This window comes from Gambusia affinis, linkage group LG07 (assembly GCF_019740435.1).
Source record: "Gambusia affinis linkage group LG07, SWU_Gaff_1.0, whole genome shotgun sequence".
NCBI classification, from domain to species: Eukaryota; Metazoa; Chordata; class Actinopteri; order Cyprinodontiformes; family Poeciliidae; genus Gambusia; species Gambusia affinis.
Window position 1 is genome coordinate 27,159,009 of NC_057874.1, and position 25,205 is coordinate 27,184,213.

The window sequence follows — 25,205 nt, forward strand, 5'->3', positions numbered from 1 at the left end:
TACCATCTTTGCACATCAAGGGACTGAAATCCGTATTTACAAAATAGCTCACTTTCAATCAGATTGGATAAAGAGTGTCTATAGGCACCAAATGTCAAGTCTTGCTGCAAATTCTCAATTGGATTGATATAAATGACTTTATTGTAGCTCTGCTGATGCTGACCTGCAGGAAATTAAACCTCTGTTCCCGTCTCAAGTCTTTCTCAGCCTCAGATAGTTTCTTCGAGAATAGCTTCATTCATCTATCCATGGACTGGGAACACCTTCTCTGTCTCTGCTGAAGAAAAGCAGCACAATGCTGTCATATGTCACTGTGGAGATGGTGTATTCAGGCTGTTAGTTTTATACCATATCCAGGATTTTGAATGTAGGCCAGAATCTCTGCAAAACTCCTCCAGCGGTTCTATAAGTTTCTAACTACTGTCCTCCTTGCCTGGCTGGTCAGGTGGGCGGCGGCCATATCCTGGTAATTTTGCAGTTATGCCATAATCTATTTACATTTTTGGATGATGGATTGAGCAATCATGACATAAACATTATTTTAATAATCTATTTCTGCTTTACTTTTCGTCACATTTTTTCCCCTGGCATTCCTGTTGTCTTCCTTTGTGTTCTCTCTGGTATTTGTCCACTAATATCTTGTATTGTCTATTGTCTTGTCCTGTCCCTGGACAGGTCGCCCGTCTGTCGCAGGGCAACACAGAGACAGACAGGACAAACAACCATGCACACACTCACACTCACACCTAGAGGGAATTTAGAGAGACCAATTTAAGTCGTATTTATACAAAGTATAAATTACAAACAGATGGAATCAATCTAGTAATTAAGCACCATCTGCTGAATGTTATTCCAGGGTGTCAGAGTAAATGGTTTTAAATGAAAAGTGCAATCACACTTTACAGTGTAAAAAAGATAAAATCTCGCATTAGTTTTTTTCCCCTTCAAATGGCAGTGGAAGTAGAATTAATCACAATGAGATAACTTTATTAGCTTCCTTCTTTCAACCTGTGTCACCAATACAATATTGGACTATTTCCTAACAAAAATCCCATATTATCAATTCTGTAACATTTTATATTGTTCTTATTTGAGATGTTACCCAGATATATTAAAACTGTTGAAACTATTTGCAGCACAGCAAATGGGTGTTTCAAAAACATTCCTGTTGGATGTTTAATCTAATCTGATTAGTAGAGGCTCATAGTAAATCATTAAAGTGTACACAACAGTGGAATTTGAGGGAAAAGTTACAACATACAGACACTGACACTGCCCACCCTAGCAGGTGTAGTGAGAATGTTGTGATTTCTAAATTTGATTTTGATCAATTTAGTTCTACTTCTGCCCCAATTGAGAGTGAGAGAGGTTTTTCCACATACGTTACACAAACTAACCCAATAAATCTACAGAAAACATTATTAGTCAGTGGAAGACAAAAAACAACTAAATTTTAACTTTCTGCTGAATCAAACTTGGAGAGCCTCAACTAGTTAGGAATCAAAATGCAATAAAAAAACAACTTTTAAAAAAAAAGTATAAATATATACATATTTCTGCCACGGTTTAGAAAAATACAATCTTCCTACACAATAGGACAGTTGTAGGACCCTTACATAATCTTAATGCCAATTCTAATTTCAAATAAGCTTACAGATCTGCTGATCGAGGAAAAATTGTTCATTTTCCATCTCTGCCCCACTGATTAATGCATCTCTGACAAATGAGACAATAAAAACCGTTTAAATTTCTAACCATCATCGCTCGTTACATTAAGGAATCATAAAATAGAAAGTAAATCACAAATAAAATATGCTGCAAGATGGTCTCACTACGGTAATTCTGATAGGAGCTAAACCTGTCTCTTGGTAAACTTCAATGGCCATGGGCTTCCTTCGACATTCAAACCATTCACAATCATGCAAGTTCGTGGTATTGTTAGAGCATGTACACACGTCATCACCAGTGATCAGTGGGTAAAATGCTGACCATGCACAGTGTAAACATTGTCCATCACAAAGTCAACATGGAGACACAAAGGTCAAGCAACTACACATGCAAACAGCTAGAGCCAAGAAGAATAGAGTGGCCCGTTAACTAAACATGGAGCATCTGCAGAAAACCCATGAGAAAAGGCCCTAGCTGGGACTCCATCCTGGTCCTAACAATAGCACCTCCATCCTATTGAGAAAAAAAGCAGAAGATTACACCTTGAAGCCAGCACATCTGTTTTCTCTGCATCATTTATTATGACCATATGTGTCATGTAAATATTCATTAATCCAGATGTCAAGAGACATTAGTTTGTGTAGCAAAAATGTACTGTAATGTAATAAATACATCTCAGGGAAAAATAAACGTCCTTGTAATCACAATGATTTTTTATTTTTTTTTGAAGATGTAAATACCGGCATGTATGAAAAATCCACCAAATCTATTTATACAATAGAAAATAAATTAATTGTATCCAGGTGATTTACTAAAGTCTTATTATTATTATTATGTATTTTTATTAAGTATTAAGTACTTATTAAGTTCCGTTGAAGTGAACTCTGGTGCAGTTCCAATATGTGAACGCCAAATGGACCAAAGAGTGCTCAAAAAGCAGGAAGTGGACTGCAGCGCTGGGCATTCTGGGTAAATACATCAAAACAAAAGTGTGAGTTTAAAGCAAGCAGGAGAAATGGTTGGTGGTGTTTTGCCGATAACAAAAGAGAAATGCTACAATAACTAAGATCTGGCGCAACATTTTTTACATTTAGTGAAGAAGGGTGTTTCACTTAGTGTCTTCTTCAGCGTTTTTTGAGTAATTTCCTTCAGTGGTTCTTGGTGCAGCGCCACCACAGGTCAGAGAGTAAAATGATTGCCCAAAGGGTTTGGTTGGTATGACAGTGCTTTGTGAAAATGAACTGCACCAAATGAAAATGTAACAATGTAACAATTCTATCAGACTATCAGGTATGAAGACACACTAACACTCGAGTCTCAGACCACAAGTCCAGATCAAGTCTCAAGTCTTCAAGGCACAAGTCAGAGTCAAGTCTGAAGTCTGTTTTTGTGACTTGATAGGAACCTCCAACTCAAGTTAGTATTTCTCAACTTATCTCTAAACTTTTTATTTCAGTTCATCTGTTGTCAGTGTTGCCAAATGACTGAGGTGTTTTTTGACTATATGTACCTGGTTACAGTTATTGTTCCTTAGACATTTAATCCAAGTTATTTTCAGTAATGACTGAGAAAATACATTTGGAAAAACAATAAAACTGAGTAGAAGCGCTGCAGTTTAGAAAGTTTTCAGAGAAAACAGAGCTGGTGGTGACATTTATATAAATAATCTTCAACTGTAATCAACTTTGAAAGAGCAGTTACTGTTTGCATAATTTGCGGTTGTAAATAGTGCAAGAGGTAATATGAAAAAGCCATTTTCAGTGACAAAGTGGCCATATTTGCTTAACTGCTTGAAACTAAATTGTTCTTGGTACAGTACTCACATCAGCTTCTTTTCTAGAAAAGGCAGGCATCTGTCTCTGTAAAAAACCATCTAAAACACTGACTGCACAGCACCTGTCCAGAACCAAACAAAACCCACAAAGGTAGGAAGAAACCAATGAACAGAGAAGATAAAAATAGCCCAGAAAGGAAAAAAAAAATATTGATTCTGTGAAGACCTGAGTTCATGCAAAGGTTTCTCTGCTTGCTCTGTTTGTGTAAAGAGACGCCAGATTGGTAATACCAAGCTCACAGCTTGCTAACAGCTTTACGAATATATATGTTTTTGGAATTGCTTGCAAACTTTTATAAGCAACTTCTGGGTTGCTGTTTTAAATAACTGAAACTCTGCTTCTGTAAGATCAGCTGGTTTAGAAAATAGAATTCAGAATATTTAGGATGTATTATCATCTCCACATACCAACAACTAATGCCCAAAACATATAAATTTACAGAAAAAAAATAAACCTGTGGTGGTAAGCAGGGGGGCAGAGGGTGCTTGAGAGGATGTTCTCAGATTGATTTCTCAACCAAAATCAATGTCTGAGGCCTGGATGAGTGAAGTGAGAATCAAGGATGTGTGTCAGTAAAGTTGGAGGAAGAAGAAACGGCAAACGCATAAAATAGAGGAAAGGATGTATTGATGAAGCAGTGGACCATCTATGGAGCTGTTAAAGACACTGTAACGTTTTTGCAACGCAAAAAAAAAAATCTATATATTCCACCACCCATTGAAAGAAGCCCAGCTCAGCATCGTGTCCAACCCCTCACCTCTAAGAAGTGACTCAACTTCTCTGGTTTGGTTCCTGACAACAGATTAACTTTCCTCGAAGTCATGAAGGGAATCATTGATTATCCACGCAGCAGCACACATCACCAACATTCCAGACTTTGGGAGTGTTTATCTCTCAAACAGGTTGCTGTGGCTCCAAGGAGCATCCCTAAATATTTAGTCAAGGAGAAAATGTGTTGAATTTTGATAGCTTGCTTTGTGTCTCTAAACTGCGCTGTAACAACTTCATGATCCAGCTTTGGAGCTCAGTCAGACGACAAAAACAGGAAAAGAAGCGCAGCTTCAACTTCAACCTAAATATATTTCCAGCCCCCCCAGCCCCCCCCCCCCCAAAAAAAAAAAAATTATCCAGCAAATCAGAAGAAAAAACATGATTTCTAAAACATAAAGCCAAGCTTGAAATTATCACAAGGAAAAAAGTGTTTGTTGTTGTAATGAGGTGGGAGAACATTGGCTTTACATTGTTTTCACAGTAATGAAATGGAATCAATGAGGCTGCACTCTGACTAACTGCACTCTATCAGGCTGTCAGTGAATGTTGCAATGCATTCCTAAATGAATCAAAAAGTCTTCATTATAGGCAGATTGATCTCTTTTGAACCTAGATTGATCCTGTTTAAGTCTGACAATAAACCACACACAACCGTTTGCAAATAAAATGCATTCCCCTTGAACATTTTCTGAAAGGAAAATCTCAATTTTGTTATATTTTGTCACCTTTCTTACATTAGTAGTTTCATATTACTAGTTGTTTTTTATTTAAAGGTTTAGTGTTCTGACCACAGAGAGGAGGAACTTGTTGTAAGACATAACTAACCGTTCCTTAACCTCAAGCATGTTTTTGCAGGTGCTTCTTTAGGAGAACTTCCTGAGATACTCCTTAGTTGCCTCTAATTGTCTCTGTGTAGAATTTAGTTTCTGTTTTTGCTTCCTTGTTATCAGGGTAGCCCCCCTTTTTGTTAAGATCACTCTCCCACACTGCATTCACTTCCAATTCCCTTCCAAGAATTTGGTTGAAAACTAAGTAACATTGTCTGTGGTTCTTTTTATATAGGTTGAGAAAATACCTATGAAATATTGTTTCAGAAAAAAATAAAAAAAATCAAGGATGGAAGATCTATGTAAATATAGAAAAAACATTCAATGCAAACTGCTGCCAGTCTTTACTGTTATATATGATTACCATAATTGCATATTGTGACCTTCCTAAAATAATGGCCTGTCATTTTTTTTTTTACAGTGATTTTGGCCAAAATAAATAAATAAATAAAAAAGTGACCACCTCTCTTTTTCCAAAGGATGCTTTAGGTTAAATAAAATCACTGAGAAAAAAATGAGGCAGGACATTATTTTTTGAAGGTGATTATACGAAGCAGGTCGCTTCGTCAATCTGTAAAGAAATAGAGAAATAAAGAAATAAAAAAATACTGATGCGCATCACGAAAACAACAAGACTGTGATTGACTCTGCTGATAGTATTTTCAAATAAAATTCAAGAAACAAAAGGCCATTCAACGAATAATCAAAGAATCCGACAAGTCATGAATATCTGGTCCTAAGGAGCGAAATGTAGCAGACACCGAAACCTGGGTCAACCTGTTGGGAAGATGAGGAAGTTAAAACAGAGGGAAAAGGACTTTGGGAACACTCACAATGCTGAAATTACGCGGCCCGCAGGGCTCTCCCTGGTACCGACAGTACAGCAGCATCTCCTCCAGCTGGTGTCCCAGCCGGTCCAGCAGCTCCTTCATACTCGGCTGGGACTCCAAAGGCGGAGGAAGGAAGTTTTTGAAGTCTAAAATCCGCGACAGCCACGGCGGCTCGCCGCCCGCGCTCTCTCCGCCGTCACCCAGCAGAGCCAGAAGCGCCTCTTTCGCAGCCGGGGAGACCTGCAAGTTGGGGGAGTCTGGTTCCTTCTCCAGCAGCCCCAGCCACCTCCCGGACGTGAATATGTCCGTCTTCTTCATGCGTCGAGGAAGCAGCAGGTTCTGGTTGCAGATGGTGACGGCGGGAAAAACCAGCCGCTTGGCGTACACCATGTGCGCCTTGGTGTACATGGGCGAAGAGAGCAGGTACCGCACTCTGTTGGAGGACCAGGCGAAGAACAGAGCCACGGCCGCCAAGAACGCAAGAAGCCACGCAACTCTCCGTGGGTATGAGCCGCTGAGGAAGATGTGCCGTAACCCGTGCAGGGTTGTGTGTTTCAGGAAGAGTTTCCCAGCTTCGGTGAGAGAACCCGGGCTCGGCTTGGATCCAGAGGACGGGCACATTTTCGGGAAACGCCGGTGCGCACATTCAACATCGGTCCCGCCGTGGTCAGGCTGACGGAGCCAAGACTCGTCTTTGCGCACTCGGAAGGATGCAGTTAGTGAGAGGATTTTTTTAAAAGAGAGGAGAGACTGAAGCGCACGCAGCTCCTCTCGGTCCTCTCAAGCACTGAGCAGCAGCTTGAGGCGGTGATGGGGGAGTATTTTGTCAGGCGCGCAGCGCTCCCTGAGCGTGTCCGGGAGGGGGAAGTGAAGTTAGTCAGAATGATTTAGTGCGCTAATGTGCAGCAACAGGAGTCAGGGGGATTATTTCATCTAAATTACAAGCAGTTAAACTCCGAGAATACATTCCAAAGAGACGACAGATATAGTTAAAATCACACAATCATATTTTATAGCACGCTCGTCCCGCCTGCTTCCAGGAATATAATTTTCCAATTTCTGACATCTCCCCCCAAACACAGTGTGTGTTTTACGCACACAAACACGCACGCCCACAGACGGACATGTAGCATAAATTAGGATATAATCTAATTTATGATACATTATACCCTAATGTATCATAGAATATAATGTATCATAATAGTACACAAGCTTATATTTATTGTAGATTTATTACACATAGATTGATAATTTTGTGTTTGAATAATAAAAAGGGATTATTCACACATATGTCATGGACGACATACAACTATTCATAGTTCTATAGTTGATTAAAGAGTAACCAATCATATTCTTGAAAAGTTAAGTGGAAGGAAAAAGTGTGCAAGCTGCGTAAGGTCCAGTGATGATTTGAAGAGCCATGTTACTTGCTACTGCGTTTTAACAAGTGCAAAGTCAACACAGTTGTCTACCAGACATTTTCGCTGCACTTTATGCATCCTTACTGCCAAAAGGACCATATCTTAATGATATCGTTGCTGTGACTGGCTTGCAGAGTCCCACCGACTGAATCTCTGGAGTTTTTTTAAAGAGAAAAATAAAAATCAAGCTAAAAAAAATGCATTGAGGGCTTTCTTTATTCGCTGCAGTCTGTCTATAATTATTATTTATTATATATTATTGAGTGTACGGTCATGACCCAATCAGTCTGGTTTGTCTGCTTACAAGTAACTTTTGGGAATAACAACCTTTAATTAGACGTTTTTTTATTGGTTTGATGTTATATTCTAATTTTAAATGTTGTGCTTTTATTAGCCATTAGCAGAAAATCAACATGATGTCAAATGGATCTATGTAATGTGTTTCACTGATAGAGTTACTGAAACAGATGGACTTTTCAATAATTTTCTAATTTATTGAATGGGTCTATATATAGTATACAGTACTACAGACACTTTTCAATAGACTAATGAAATTAAATACCCTTTGCAATGTTCAAGATCAACAGAAAAACTGACTTGAAATAATCAGTTTGTGTTGAATAGATCTATATATATCTTTTAAACTGAATTACTGAAATAAATGATCTTTTCTATGATATTCTATTTTACTGAGATGCACCTATAGATTCCTGCTGAATATGATTAGTGACGCTTGCCGACTGAAATCTCTGTGCTCAGTAAATGCAGATCATTTGTCTTCCTTTTCAATGCTGTCACACACATAAATAGCTTTGGGGACACATGCACCTTAACTCCTGCAAGCGTCACAGTTTCTCACTCAGTGTTTAATACTTACATTACAAAGGTTAATAATAGAGGGGATCTTGTCTGCAACATGAGAGCGACACCAGTTACACTACTCATTATCCTGCATCGCTCATACTCGCATGAAGGGTAAGTAAAGCTGACATTACAGAACTGACAGATGTGTAACGTCAGAAGGAAAACAGAAAGGTCAGGAAGCTGCTGAGAAGTTAATGAAAGTCCTGTGATGCATCCTTGAAGGATGAAGTCTAAATACGCTAAAGTAGCCTTTTAATTGATTGCATGGTGGGTGTTTTTGACTTCGTTACGCCCAGGTTTAGTTGTGTCGAGGGTGGAGCTTTTGTCAGGACTTAAAGCCATTGACAAAGCGTCTGCAAAAACGATCTTCCTCTTGGGGTTTTTGGTCAAGCTGTAGATCACGCTTGGTTGGCCATCAACACACAGAGATTTGAGAGGAAGAGCTGCTGTGCAAAGTGTCTGCCCCACCTGTGAAGCTGAGAGTGTGTGTTCATTGCTTTGTGCATAACGGAGGAAAAAGAATTGAGCATGAATGAGAGGAGGAAGAGAAGACGGCAGAGGAGTACTTAGAAAATCAATGTTTCACATCTTGTCACTTTATTCTGAAACGTGGAGAATTGCTAAAATACGTGAAGACAATGACAGGCAAGGCATTCAAAAAGTACTAATCAAGTAAAAGTGGAAAGCTGGATATTTGGTCAAGCAAACAACAGTCAACAAGCTCAGGCCTGCCAAAGTAATATCACATTCATGTTTGGAGATAATTATAAATTTGCTCAATTATCATAATTTAAGTGTCTAAACCTTTCAGGGTGAAGCAGAAAAATCACTTTTCTATGGTTCTCTACTTTTGACAGACAGATTGATCCAACACCCAATAATTATGTGCAATTCTAAGACAGACACACTTCATGTCTGCCATGTGAGCATTTTCTCGACTCAAAACGAAAACTTTAATAAAACGCTTGTGAAGTTGTTGTTTTTCCTTTTTTTGCTATTTGTATTACACTAGCATGACAATTCTTTTATTAATTCCAATAATTTGAAAGTCTTTAACCTTTTTTGGATGGCAGATATGAAATCAGGATCAACATTTTGAATAAATATAATAAGATGTTTTCAAATTGTCGTTAGATTTTTGTGTTTGTGATGAACCTTTTGCCCAGTGACTGCTGGAAATAGACCACTAAATGGATTCCCAGAAATCTCTTTTTAAATTTACAATTCCTAATTAAACTTTCTGAACAATTTGAAATCAGGTTTGGTGGAGTTTGGTTTTCATGTTTGATCAAGGTAGTCAACTTTTGTTGTTGTCAGTTTCCATTATTTATTTTACATAATCTGTTATACTCCTAATTGCACTCACTGAACAAATTATAGTTGTGTTTATTGTACATTTTTGACCAAGCTTGTGAACCTATTGGTGTATTTAAGTGAATTGTACTGGTACAGTAATGTAAATGTTATTTACATTACATCTGATTTATGTCTGTCTTAAAAAAAAACATTTTAAAATTCTGATTGGAATCGGCTCAAACCTCAGATATCGGTAATGGTAGTGAAAAAAGTGGATCGGTGCAAATGATCCCAGTGAAACGATTTTCACTGGGGAAAAAAGTGAAGTAAGTGCAACATGTTTATATTTTCACACTTGCATCGGGATCCTAACTGCAGAGTTTTGGACATTTGAAGACGTTTGGACATTACAGTAGTGCAACATAGAGAACGATAGAGGTGGGGATCAGTTTTTCTGCCTTTGGTAGGGAGAAGTTAGGAAGGTGATGGAAGGAGATGTGGCAGAGTTAGGAGTCCATTTTAGCTCCAAGGTCAGTAACTGATGGGCAGAGGGCGGCGATGTGACCACAGAAAGTGATGCTGATTACAGGAGATGAATGGATTTGTTTATTTGTAGAAAACTGTGGCACATGTGCAACTTTATCTCTTGAAATTTGAGATAAAGGTTATTTGATTTACAAAGGCCAAAGGAGAGTTTCTTATATTAGTAGTTGTGTATTTCAGGGCCTAAATTAATTTTGAACTACAATATTTTATGCTTGAGTGTGTTTGGACATGAAAATCAGAATTTCCAAGATCAATGGACGTGTCTATTGCATATTAATAAAGTTGTTAAAGTTGCAGGAAACAAAAGTTTTTTTTTTTTTTTTTTTTTGCAAATCCAACAGTTAAATTATTTTAATGGAATGGGACACAATGCATTGTACAACCCTAATTTGTGACATTTGTGGCTCATTGAGTTAGAGTGTAAGGAATCAGATGGTTATGGTCTTATTTTACTAATAAACCACAAAAATATCAAAATCATACTTGTTATCAACTTTAAACAAGTTCTGACTTCTAAAACAAACTGAAAGCAGCAGTTTGTTTTAGAGCGTTAAACACTAAGGGAGCCCCAATAGAACTTTATCAATTTCAATACGATACCGATATTAGCTTTGAGCATTGCCCGATACCGATATTGACCTGATATGAGATAAGCACAAATCACACTTACTTTCATTAATTATTTTGTAGTGTGTAATGTTAAAAAAAGGCGTGATCAAGTGATATATCACAGGGAAAACAGTCTGATAGTTCTAATTTATAAAAGTGTTTTTTGTATTTTTCATTAAGTTTATACATGAAACCCAAGACCAGATTGTTCTCAAAGTGTTTTGTCCATTAGGAAAACTACGCTCAGCTGACCATAAAGGAGGAAATCAGTCAACTAAAAGAAGTTAGATCCGATTCGATGTTTCTGGGTTGGAACAAGAAGCAGACGGCTGTTCTCCTGGTGCCAGTTTGTCTCTGCCCCCTTCATAATGTTCCCTTAGAGGATAATAAAGTCTTCCTTTGAGGTTATCACTTCTATTTTAATAAGAGGATCTGTCATGAAGAATGGGTGCTCAACCACTGGCCTTTGATTGCATCTCAGTGAGACGGCGCCATCACATGCATGGCTTCAAGATTACCACCTGGCAATAAAGAGAAGACTGACTGAATCCGGAAAGAAATTGAGACCACGTTCTAGTTTTTATTACTCAATCAGAACTTCTTTGAGTGGCTTGACTCGCCTATGGATGGATGTAATGTGTCTCAAATGAGGTGATGGGTGGTGCATCAGAATCCATTGGAGACAGATCCTGACACTTGTGGCATTTAACAGCATTTGTTCAGCCCCGTTTCTCCAGCCACCTCATCAAGAGAGAGACATATCGGAGGAGAGGCGCTGTGCAACAAGCTAATCCGTCTGGGTGAAGGGATAATTATGTACTTGCCTGACAGACAAGCACAATCCCACAACAAGTGTAACAACAACAACAACGGAATAACAAATGAATGCTGCTCTAAAATCTGCGGTTAAAGAGTTGCACTAATGAACCTATTATGAAAGCAAGCACGGATATTCGTTAGGGGACCTTAGGCACATATCTTTAGTTTATTAATACCAAAGCAGATGTGGCAAGAATGAACATCCTGTTCTATTGTTCGGCTTCTGAAAGGGGAGCTGAATTTTTCACTGGATAAATGAAAGACAGCCTTTTTAAAATATGCTTTAGCTTTAATTAGAAAACAGACAAGCATAGAGATACAGAGACCTGATTAAATTAAAATGAAGACCTTTTTTAGAGGTTTTGAGAATTCAAAGATCTCGTTTTATGAAATTCTCCAAGGAACCATGCTAAAGTAGTTGATTTTTGTTTGTTTTTTCCCACCAGGGGGTCTTTTTGTGGGCTCTAGTGTCCCTTATATGACAGTAGGCTGACAGGAAAGGGGGGAAGACATGCGGCAAATGTCACCGGGTCCGGGAATCAAACCCGTGACGGCTGCGTCAAGGACTCAAGGCCTCCAAATGTGGGTTGCGCTATCCCCTACGCCACCACAGAACGCCCCTAAAGTAGTTGATTTTAAGGGAAACAGCTTTATTAAAGCTCTTCATCTGTCAAATAAAAGAGCAAAAATGTGTATTTTTGGTCATTTCACTGATAAAACGTGGGATGAAATCTTTGCTACTGAACACGAAGCTGATCGAGTCAATTTTACAAACTTGTATGCCGCCCTGCAATAAAACCAACGAGGGTGTAATTACATCACCATTTTCTGTCCACAAATGTCAGTATCCATTGCAAAGATATGTCGTGAGTATCCATCGCAGGCCATAAAGCCTCACAGAGTATTAGCTGCTTGATCACTGGGAGCTAATGTGAGAGTGAGCGATCAGCACATAGCTGTGTTAGGGCTGGTTTTCTGCCCTGACAGTTAATCTAAATGAGGAAAAAAAGACTTCGGTTTCAATCAGCAGGGTCAGCAGAGCAGTGAATGTTTAAAAGCAGAGTGGAGATGAATGAAAAGCCTCTGACGAGCAGAGTTCTTTAAATGTTTCCACTTGGAGTCAAACCTTATCAGTCATTTTGGCTCAGCATAGTGGGACTACACCTTTAAGATCCAGTATGTTCTTTCTTCAAGGCTGACATCGTTCTTCCAAACTCCCGACGAGGCACAAAAGGCCTGAAAGACATTCACGACTAAATCTCTGTTTTTAATTATGGTGATGGAATTTTTTTGATGTAGATGTTTTTTTCTAAATGTGAATGAGAGGGGGAAAACTGCTGCATTATTTAATATAATAAAGCATGGAGCTTTACATCTACTGTTTGAAACAATGTTACATTTTTCTGCAGAATTATAGATCACACATTCAGCGTGGTGCATTTTACACTTACACTAATGTAAGTAATATCATTTTAATGAGCTCACTCTTAATAGGAACATGTTTATTTATTAGCTTTATTAAACAAAGACGCCAGTTATGTTCCACTTTTATATCTTTATTGTGATGTATATGGATGGAAATAGAAGATAGTTTCTGTTTTTTACACTATGAAAGAATAAGCATAAACATCTGCAGAATACATTTTCCTAACTGTATAACAGTTTGCACTGTAGCCTAGCACAAACTAATTACTATCTCATGGTTCAAAATGAGGATTTTCAGGAGAAAAATTTATGTCTGATTCAAGATTATACATTTTTTCACTTCAGTGCTGTTTCTGCAACAAGGTCACACTCAACCATTTTCTATCAGTTTTGAAGTCGTCCCTGGATTCTTGTATACACTCATGCCTCTTGGGTAACTTCAGAAAATACCACCCTAGTTATATTATAAAACTGTGGTAAAATGGCGGTACAGTGCCTTGAAAGTGTTCAAACTCACTGAACTTTTATTTTTTATTTATTTAACATTTTGTCAGTTACCAATGCATTTCATTGAGATCTTATGTAATAAACCAAGACAATGTGGTGAAACAAATCATACAAGGCTTTCAGTTTTTTTGGAATAAAATTATGAAAAGTGAGGTTTGCATTTATAAATCGACAAAACTTTCCCTGCTTTACAGCTGCAGGCCTTTTGAGATTTCTACCAGCTTTGAGAAATATTTGCTCTTTCTTTGGCGCAAATCAGTTCAGGTTCAGGTTCTTAGATGGAGAACATTATTTGAAAATCAATTTGACACATATTCTCAGTTGGATTTGGGTTTGGGATTTTACTATTCCATTTTAACACATCAGAATCACTTAAGAGTCAGAAATACTGAACTTTTATTTTCTATTTTCAAATTTCTATCCCCAAATAGAAATTGTGGACATTACAAACCAAGCACCTGATTAAAAGTTAGTAAAATAAAGGCAGCCGGAAAAACCCCAAAAACTAATGAGTACTCTTTACTCAAAACCATTCTGTAGTAAATCTGGCTGCATGTTTATGGTTGTTGTCCTGCTGCATGGTGGCTCTCTGTCTCTGTCTCTGTCTCAAGGCTCTTAGAGGACATAGCAGCATTTATTCTTGGCTAGTTCTCTACTTTGCACAATCCATCTTCCTACAAATTCAAATTAGGTTCCCAATGCCAAAGAAAAGCATCTCAATATTATAAACAACCACCAAAGTAAAAGGGACTTATTTTGTCTCATTTGACTAAAAATATCAACTAAGCTTTTGTTGAAGCTTAGTTGATATTTAAAGCTTTTACTTGAAACTTTGGTGCGCTATGAATGGATGTGGTATTTTGCCAAAGACAAAAAGAAAATCCAAGCACTCCTGAAATCTGGTGCCTCTCCATTTTAGTTTACATATAGTGAAGAAGGAAGTAGCGCTCACGTCTTCTTTAGAGGTTTTTGTGACGTTTCCTTTAGTGGTTCTTGGTGCAGCGACACCACAGGTGAGGAGGGGAACAAGTTTTTTCAAAGGGTTTGGCTCATTTGACACAGTTCAGTGAGAAAGTGAACCACAGCAGCTGAAAATGTAACAATGTTGCAATTCTGATCCCAAACTGATCATCCGTTTTCATACGGATGATCAGGTGTGAAAACACCTTGAGAAACCTCTGCAGCCTTCAAAGCCCAGCTGGACTCTATTTACCAATTCCCTCACTTGTGAAGACATTTGGTTCCACTGAATTTTATTTATAGGTAGAATAAATTGTGAAAACAGAGTTTTAAAGAATATATTTCTGTCTCTGTATCGTACATCTTAAAACAGAATAAGAGGAGGAAGGTAGAAAATATGCACTGTGACACATAAGGTGGAGACCAGGGGGAAGAAAGTCTCTACTTCATGTCTTCTGGAACAACCAGATATCAAAAGGTTTGTCTGAGAAGCACTTGGGTGTTCAGACACTGTAGGCAATTATTCAAGCTGTCATTTAAAGCCTGAACAGGATAAAGGTGACCAGCCCAAAGGTTATTATTTGGTGCTATGCTCTCTATGAAGGACATTTCCACCAACTCTCCTCCTGATCTTCCTTCTAACATCATTCTCTGTATTTTTAGCCCCACTTCTATTATTGCCTCACATCGATCCATTATTCCTGTGATTTCATCACAACTCCCTGTGTACAAGGGAATAAATATAATGCACTTCCCCTTATCCTTCAAGTATTCTTTCATTAAAAGTAGACTTCTTTGTTCTTTCCTCCGACCTGCCGCCTTAATTTTGTCGTTCTGTGATCTTTGCATTCCCTCTGCTTCTCTTGACTGCTGCTGTCTTTTCTATCTCCCTCTGGGAATGTTTGGCGCCAAAGCGTCCACAAAGAAAGAAAAAAAAAATGAGGGGGGAGAGAAGGAGAGTAGGAGGCTGAGCAGAGTGCAAAAGAAGGAGAAAGAGGCTGGAGGCACAGGCAGCAGCACCAGTCAGGGTCCAGTGGGTGCGAGGGGCTGACAGAAGAGCAGCTAGTGATTTACAGAGACAATTTTGAGGATAATTGTGTACATAATCTGCTGTTAGGGACATATGTCAAAAAGGCCATTTCTACGACAGCTTCTCAAACTGCCAAGCTGTAAAGCTAAATTTAATACTGCATCAGCTAAGTGCCAAACTACCGTAGAAAGAATGTGAAAGATGCAGCGAGACACTCAGTTAAAAGAGGAACAGATGGCTGAGACTGACAAAAAGCTAATTTAGGTTGACTTTGTCAGTAAAACAGCTGCTTTTCTACAACTATTTGGACAATTTATGGGATTACAAACTCAAATACAGTTTCAGACCCTTTAGTACCATTTTGACATTGGTGACCACAGCGATGATAAAATAAATATTACAATATGACATTTATGAAAGCTCCAATTAACCATTTTGTAGATAGAAAATATGGATTACATTAAAACATATCTCCAGTTGAAAACAAAAATTTCAACACAGATGTCGAACTTTATTGGATGAAATTTGTTATTAATTGGGGCTATATACAAAAACTAAAATGAAGTGAAAATGAATTTTAAAAAGTTGGATGGATGAAAGAAATATAAGAAGCTAATTATTTTTGATCAAGTTCAACATATTTATAAATTCATAATCATATTCAAGATTAAACTGCCTAAGAAATCCACTTTCAGAATAGAAATCTTATCAGCTCACATCAAAAATTTACATCAGATAGTAGAAATAAAAGGATCCAAGTTCAGGTTTATTTCCAGGAATGACAAGTAGATTCTTTCAGAAAAATCTCTGAAATAAGCAAATGTTTAAGCAAAGATCCGAGATAGTTTCGGCATCATTGATTACTATTGCCCACAGATATTACAAACAGTCCACCTTACTGAAATTCATCTTACCGTGTCATCGTCTCTCACGCCTGAAGTGACGAGAGAGATGTACAAGAAAATTTTTTTATTTTTTTGTAGTTTTCTTGGTCTTTTGTTGGTACTGTTGTGTAAGATGATTATGATCTTTTTTAAAAAGCTATGGACAATTCGACCTTTTATAATTGTGGCCGGACAACCAAGGGAAGTTCTGCAGTGTGCCGCATCAATGCATAAACCTGCAAGAAGATTCTGGGCTCATCCTGTATAAATATTGCGGCTGAATGCGTCAGATTTATGTTTACCGAGCATGGGACAATGAAAGTATCCCTGCCTGCACTAGAAAAGCACAGGGTGACACAGCTAATTCATCTTGGCAGCATCATGACAGCTGGGCTGGGGAGAGTTCGGGAGAGGGGGGATCGGTTCTGATGAATGACTTTCAGAGCATGGCTGCTAGCTACAGCAAACAGTCTCCCCGTCCCGAAGGGCCCTGTGGCTCCTATTTGCCGCTGAGGGAAAAATGAATGAAAGATGCTTTGTGAAACAAATGGTCTCCCACTGTCTGACATTTACAAATGATTCCTTCTTGTAAAACTAAATCCATCCTCTTGTTTTATTGGATGTGGAGGTGAATGTCCCGCAGGGAGAACTCAAATTTTTTAGCTGCCATGGTGATTTCAGGAATCTTTTTTTTTTTTTTTTTTTTGGAATAGTCATGCAATTACCAAAGTATTTCCAAACATGCAATAAAGTTGGGTAAGGTGAGATTTTTATCTGTGGACGAGAAATGAAATTGTTTATGCTGAAATCTTTAACAACTGGAAGAAATGGATTTAATGATTTGCTAAATAGCTTCTGACCCAACATGGTGAGATGATGCAATGATGCTTTTAAAACACAAGGACACCTAAACCTCACAAGCACAAACCAACCAAAAGCAAAAAGAGGTTAATGCATATTGTTACATGCACATAATTTCTTTTTTTTTCTTTGATTGAATCCTTAACAGAATTTAACCCAAATTCTTGAAAGCCAGATCAGTGCTTGCATCAAACTCAGTGCTAAGCTTTGTGAGTGTAATCCTTTATGTAAATTCTTCAAGCTAGCTTTGAAATTTACTTGATCTTCTATTAGATTTTTTTTCCTATCCATTTGCAGTTTTTCTGGTGTATTATGTTTAGAAAATTGGACTAATTGTGGAAAAGATTTATTCCCTTTTTTCCCTTTAATAACTCCTGGCTGTACAATTAGGACCTGATCTAAACCAATGAAAACAAAGCATTTTCCTGCTCTGTCAGTGTTTCTCTCTCCATATGTAATTTAAGAAGACTTTGTTGGTGTTTATGTGAGCGTCAGCTGTGGATATTAGCTTGAATCTTCTAATCCCTTCCTCCCTTTGTGTTGCCCTGAGGAAAAAGCTTCAGAGCTGCAGACTCTGACGCCTTAGACACAGCAGCAGGGAAAAAAAAACTCCTCTCAATCAAAACACTGTCTCCTAACGTTAGCTCAGTGGGATTTGTTTGTAGCTTTGAGCTTGTTCACATATAAAGCAGTTTGCCGCTGTTCCCGTTCAAATGATGCGCTATGTCAGACCAGATGTGCGTTCAGATTAAACGCTCGCAGAGGGATCTGTTCGCCGATAGTGATCAAGAATTTTGTTTGTATTTGAAACCTGGAGTCAGTCTTCAAACATTATACCGTGCTGAGAGGCATTTAATTGCAACGGCAGTTTTTTATTTCCATCGTAGTTAATCATCATTATTAAAAAAAAACCCCAACTCTGAATCTTCTGGTCAATCATAACTTTTTTCCTCCGTATCCAAGACTGTCAATAACTAATTAATCAAATGACAGATTAAAATGAACTCATTAGAATTTCCATTGTCTCTTGTCCCACTCTCCAGGCTGATCCACACAGTAGGTCCTGATCAAGTACTTGAGAGTCTGATGGTATCGTTCCAGGCCCCCCTGTAACTGTGGATGGTACACAGATGACTTGAAGTGTTTAATCCCTAGCTCTTTCATCACTGCTTGAAAAACTCCAGCCATAAAGTTAGAGCCCTGGTCGGACTGTATCTCTCTAGGAAGCCCAAACTGAGTAAAAAACTTAAGAAGGCAATCCAAGATTGTTTTTGAACAAATGTTACGCAATGCGAAAGCTTCCACATAATGTGTAGCAACATCCATAACTCCCTTCTCTTAGGGTGCAGCAGATGAACAAAAGTTCAGTAAGGAGGATTTGATTAGGGAACAGAGTAATGATCCTTTTCCTAGAGATCCATTGTCTAAAGCTGGTGCTTTAGAAGATGTGGCAGGAGAGCCTGTAAGTCTGTATGTGAAAAATGGCGTTTTGATGAGAAAGTGGAGGGATCCTCAATGTCCTGCTGCTGAAGAGTGGAGAGTGGAGCATCAGATTGTCCTTCCCTTTTGCTATAGGGAAGATATTATGAGATTAGCTCATGAAGTTCCTACTTCAGGGCATTTGGGCATTAATTAGAACAAGGCTAGTTATCATGAAGCACTTTTATTGGAAAAAGGATGTTGTGGAATTTTGTAAGACCTTCCACTCCTGCCAAATGGGTGGAAAGACCAACCAAAACGTTCCACCTGCGCCACTGATTCCTATTCCAGTGGTTGGAGAACCATTCAGTCGTGATTTAATAAATTGTGTAGGCCCCTTACCAAAAACTAAGCGTGGACACCAATATCTGTTAACAGAAAGTTTCAGCAAGAATAACTTCTGGTTCTTCCTGATTTCTCACCATTTCTTTGGGTTCTTCCTGATTAACTTGAGACTGAGAACGAGTGACAACACAGGTAGGAAAAACTCAAGGAAATTCCCTTTGAAGAGTCTCAGAAGAACATATAGGAGAATTTACAACCAGAGGGGCAACATGCACCTTTTTACCTGCTAAATCATTCCCCAGTTCATTCTGTTTGCACTCAAACTCCAGCCTCATGCGTTCTCTGTCCAACCAAAGTGTGGCAGCTTCCTGTGCTGCTCTCTGCCTCCCACGTTCTTTTTCCAACTCCAATTTAGCAAACTGTATCTCCATGACATTGGGGTGTGTTTCTGAAAGACGTCCAGGGGAAAGCTTACTTTTTTTGTTCCAGGTGGACACTGAACACATCACTCATCAATCTCAAGTGCGCCACCAGCCCAGCTAAAAACATTTGGGCTAGCTGTGTTCTCCAACACCATCGAACCGTCAAAGGTGCCAAAATAAAAACAAACAATCAGGAGACGGAAGCAAATGTGAGCATGTAACACTTAGTGAACAAGCAGCCTCATAAAGTCCAAGGAACACAACAGAAACTTCTTTGCAAAGAAGAAGGGAGAAAGATTTCAATCTGCAGATGCGCAAAACCGAAGGAGATGTACCCTAAAAGTCTTGCAGCAGGCAAGTGTTGTCACACTCCAGTCAGAGACTATGTTAATCTATATCAAACAAAAATTACAAAATGGCAGTGTGTTTGTCTTTCTCCCTCTTGTGGCCATAAAATATATTGCTGCTGAACGATCTGCTTCAAATGACATGCGAAAATAACGGTTATGCACAAAAGTCCCCTTCCCTCTTATTGCAGAAGCACCATAAATGTTGAAGCTACATCCTGCAACCAATCACACACCAGTTCTTCAGGCAAACCTCAACAGATGGAGTCATCCAAGAAGTAAAGCTACTTTAGCCACATGCAATCACGGAAAGCTTTTTTCCTCCTTTGAAATATTTTCAAATTGCAAACTGAACTAATACCACTGTAGGCGTCAGTCTCTTTCTCCCAAAACATACCCAGATAGGGCAAAGGTTACAGAGGACTGAGAGAAAGGACACAACCTTTCTCCAAGCAGCTCTGATGACATCGTTCCTGTCATCTGCAGTGAAACAGCTTATGTCAGCTGTGGTATTAAGAGCAGTGAAGAATCCTGTAGGAAACCATTAAGGCCCTCTCATCAGCCTAATTAGCTCCTCCAAAGTGGCTGTTGGCCCCATATGGGACAATTGTCATACATCTTTTTCAAATAATTTGCTTCAGCAAGTCTGCTGTTACTCTCATTTTAACATCGTTAGTTGTCATTTATCTTAGTCTGGGAATAATATGAAAGTTTCCATCCTTTCATTTATGCCACTTTAATGAATAATTAACCATTTGTTTTAAGGAGTTGGCTGATATTGAAGAGAGTCGATGATGTATCTGTCTAATTTAAAAAGGCCGCAGGTTTAAAACTCATTAGAATCATCAAAGCAAACAACTGCTGCACCTTCTCTCAAGAAGAGTAAAAAGGTATTCAATTAAAATGTAAAAAAAATAAAGAAATACAGATCAAGCACCTTGATTAAGAGAGATGTGACTGAATGCCACAGAGTCTCTTGAACGGAGCTGAAATCGTTTATCTACAGAAACTTTGTGAGATTAGAAGAGAAAGAGAGTAAACACTGATCAGATGTCAGCTCATGTAGTATCTGTTGTATTTATTTCTCGTTAATTCCCACTCCCCTAAAACCCACAAATAAAGTTTAATCCCTCATGATAGCTGCTTTTTCCCAAAATTAAAAAAGCGGTGTGTTGTTCTGGCAGCAGGCCTGCCTCTACATGACGCTTTGAAAGGAGAGCGGTCACTGGAGCTCTGCGGCTCCCATGTAGTGGGAATCAATGAGTTTTTTAAAGACGGGATTAAGCCCATTTCCAAGGGATTACGAGCAAACAACAAGGATAAAAAGAACAGCATCCCGCCTCTCACTGCCAGGAACTCTAACTGAGGCGGTTCTGGTTCTAAAATGATTGTATAACACTGCCCCCTTGTGATTTCTGGTAATATTGTGGATCTTTAAAAACAAGGTGAGTGAAGAGAAGTGAAATAATCCAAAACTGCAATCATTAAAGGTTGATCTCTGAGCACAAACTCCTGATGTGCTGAAAGGTAATAATGATCCCGAAGAGGAGAGAAGTCCCAGTCATCTGAATGTGAGTGACAGCATGAATAATTAATATATCTGTGCTGTCACCTCATACAAGAGGAGGAAGTATTTCTGCAGCGCACGCTTTAATGACCTCCCCTAGACAGAACCCACTCCTGGGTTTATCAGCCCATTAGCTCCCCCAGAATCAGGCCCAGCAGCTGGAGAAATAAGACCTTTAGAAGCTGCAGATATTTATCTGGTGACACTTATTGTTCTGAAGATGTATGTATATTTCACAAGTGGCTGTAAATTATGGTGGTAGTTTCCCCCCTGGTGCACATTTCCAGTTAATGAAGGAGCATGTAGTGAAAAGAGCTAAATGGCTGCATTTAAGAGGTGGATCGGAGGATAAATACAACAATTCCTGCACAATTATGACCAGACCCGGAAAAATCAATTTCCAATTTAAACAAGTGACTTTCGGATTTACGTAGTTTGTTTAAGGGTTAAGGAGCAACAGAGCATAAGAAGAAAATGGTGAAACGGATAGTGATATAACTGGAATAACAAAATCTTACCAAGTATTTTTGTCTAGTGAAAATATTTTATTACACTTAAAATAAGATAAAACTAACTGACAAGCAGCTTTTCAGCAACATATTGCAGCTTGTCTAAGTCAGTAGTTCCATAATATTGATTTTAAAAAGAACTTATTCCATTGATAGATTATTTCACTTATAGGAAATTTTTCCCATTGGAATAAATACTTTATCAATATTAAGGAATTATTGACTTAAAACAAGCTCATATTGCTTACTGAAAAGTTACTTGCAAGCTGATTTTATGATGTTTCAAGCATAATAAAATATTTTCACTAGAAGCTGGCAAAAAAGCTTGGAAAAATGTTGTGTTTTTGCACTAATAAAAAAAAATGTTGCGTTTTTGCACTAATCAGAAAAAATGTTGCGTTTTTGCATTAATCAGAGTTGTTTTCTTAGACAATATGCTATTTACATTTTAATCACAATTCCTAGACCTGAGAATTCTAAATCAATTCAAAATGCTCAAAACCTGATTTCAGTCTGCTTATATTTAAAGACAAAGCTAAACTAAGCTGAGATATTAGTGGTATTTTCAGCTACAGAAGTTAACTTTTTTTGTTAAAATATAAACTGATGGAGTTTGAAACAGTATGGAACGTTATAGAATTGGTTTGAATAAATGTTTACACATCTTTCTTCTCTTAAGTAGAATCTCTAGATTGTTTCAATTAAAAATAGTTTTTGAATCAAAAATAATTGTTTCTGAACTGAATGGTGACCTGGAATCAAAACTCTGAAAGATCTCATCTCTACACCAGAGGATGTTTTCAGGGGTAATTCAATTACCTTCACTCATAGCGTTGCCTTTAAAGTGTTGTGAACAACACCAGATATTTAAAGCTCAGAGCCAGAAGGCGAGCCCAGCTCCAGCTCTATATTTTCTATTCTCAGAAAAGACTCCCTTCATCTTTTTCTGCTTATCTGTCAATCTGCTAGAGTCTGCGCTCCTGGCAAGCAGACTGATGCTCTTGAGAAGACAAGGGAAGGGCGTAATCAGAGCCGCCGGCTGATTCTGTTGACAGTGCTGAGTTTGGTAGAAAGTGGAGCTGTATCTAATAGGCCAGGGCAGTGGCAGAAAAAAAAAAAAAAAAAAAAAGGATTTAGATCAGTACTCTGAGGGGGCTCACATTCTGCTCCGGGTCAGAACTGCTGCAATCTGAACCGAGCTTCCCTATTGACCCAGCTCTGAGATAAAGCTTATTGCAACATGCACAGACACACTGATGCATAATTTCAAGAGCAGATAGAGAGAAAAGGAGGTGAAGGATGGACAGAAAGCCCCAGAGACGGAGAGGGACAGGAAGGGATCAATCTGTTCGCCTGCTCTGCTCTTTACAGCAGCAGCAGAGTTTCTGAAGCCATTAGTGGCTCTTTGTGAAACATAATAAACAGGCAGCAGCGTCCACCAACCACTGGTGTTGCCAATTGCCACATTATGCAAAATAAATGCACTTTATTGATTTCCTGTCCAAGGGAAAAATAAAGGAGGAATGAAATAATACAGACTAACTGTATTATCCTGCTTTTTAGCCATAACTAAGGACAAACGTGCAGTAATTATCCTAATCTCTTTTTTACAAGCATTACATTTGTTTTTAATTTACTTATTCTACAAAGGTATTCTTTGTAGAATATTTAGATTTTCTTTGTAGAATGTCTCTATTAAATAAAAGTACTTTCCGCTCTCTTCCCTGCCCTAATTACACCAATACATTCAGTGGATTCGTGTTTAGTTTACTAAAGTTATAAGCAGGTTGCATCAATATGTCCCTATTGTCTTATTGCATATACTGGCAATGATGCAGAGAGGGAGGGTTTTTATATACATATTAAGGCTAATATGTGCATAACATAAATGAAAATAAAATACATTAACAACATTTAAAGAAGAGAAAAACAAATCTAAATTGCAGAAACAGTTTGTGGATAAATTATCTATACTTAAATAATAATAATAATAATAATAATAATAATAATAATAATAATAATAATAATAATAATAATAATAATAATAATAATAATAATACATTTTAAGATGATTGTTATATACATAAGATGTATGCAAAAAATTTAGGTTATTATGTATATAAAATAAATAAAACAATGAATAAATTGAATATATTCACAATGATATGGAGAGGGTGGATTTTTATATGTATACATTAAAAATAAAAAAAGCAAAGATAAACTGCAGAAAGACTGTGTGAATAAATTATAGTTTTATTATTATAGTTTTTTTGAACAACTTTTAAACAGTAAGTAAATTGAAGTTAAAGGTATTAGGAGTATCCTGTGGTGGCAACAATCAGAACAAAACACGTTCAGATCTACTGACGCCGTCTGCAACAAGTTGCCTGTTTGATTTGTTGCTTCCTTCTGCCCCAGAGTTGCAGGCAATATAAATTTTTATAACTATATGTAAGAGACAAAATGACCTGTACTATCCTATCTGCTTATATTTTAACAGTTTAATACATTTTCCTTTTGTTGTGCTACCCAGATATAAAATCTGTTAAAGACCATGACAATACGTTACAACCCAAAACTTTACATTAGAGGTGTGAATAAAATTAACAGGAACGTGATTGTAATATTAAAGATGTAAATGAATGAATACAAGTGAAAATAATCCAGATATGTGAAACTGAAGGAGCAAGAATTATATTTTTCAAAGAAATGTGAAAAAAAAATATGAAATGCAATAAAAAAATCAATGTTTATGTTTTTAAAGGATTAATTACATTTTTCATGTAAATGTATTTTTTTTATTTTCAAATAACTTAAATAAATTTTACTGCTTTATATTTAGATATTCTTTGTAGGATGTCTCCATTAAATAATAGTACTTTATGTATTTTCAGGTTGTTTTGCCTGCTGGAGCCAAACAATTTGACAAGATAAAAAAGGAAAAAATACAATTCCTATCAAATATTGAGACATCCCATAAAGTAAATAATAAAATAAAATATAAAAATATTGCAAACAACTATTGACCTTCCTGCACATTGGCAAGCGACTGATGATGGAAAACGTATATATATAGATATATTATAATATCTATATATATAGATATTATTATCTATATAATAATATCTTATTATTATTTATTTTATTTTTTTAATCAGAGCTTTATTTCAACCCTGAAGGAGTGACAGTTCATGTTTAGTTTTTAAAGACTGTTTTAAAAACAGAGAAGCAAACCTCTGACAAAGTTGTGGCTTCTGGCTGTGAAGGAGCTAAAGCAACAATCAGCGATTATTTTAATCTAGAAAAGATCATGTAGGGTTGATAAAAGCTATAATTAGTCCCATTAAAGCTGACAGAGGAATGATTACCTGTCACTTGTGTTGGTCTGATCTCTACACAAGCACGCTCATGCATCACTCATCAATAATCAACAGCATTCAGAG

General features: G+C 37.6%; 1 protein-coding gene across 4 annotated transcripts in view; it reads right to left on the reverse strand.

The window, feature by feature from the left end:
• The window catches only part of asic1b (acid-sensing (proton-gated) ion channel 1b), a 189,829-nt gene that overhangs the window by 49,228 nt on the left and 115,396 nt on the right, over nucleotides 1-25,205 (reverse strand). The window contains exon 2 of one of the 4 annotated variants that reach the window (XM_044121671.1): nucleotides 5,935-6,005. The exons of 2 other annotated variants lie outside the window; for them this stretch is intronic. In XM_044121671.1, coding sequence (XP_043977606.1) covers nucleotides 5,935-6,005 — 71 coding nt within the window. Of the gene's footprint in view, nucleotides 1-5,934; nucleotides 7,021-25,205 lie in introns of those variants that run through there. One more of the 4 variants, XM_044121669.1, reaches the window with a different exon arrangement.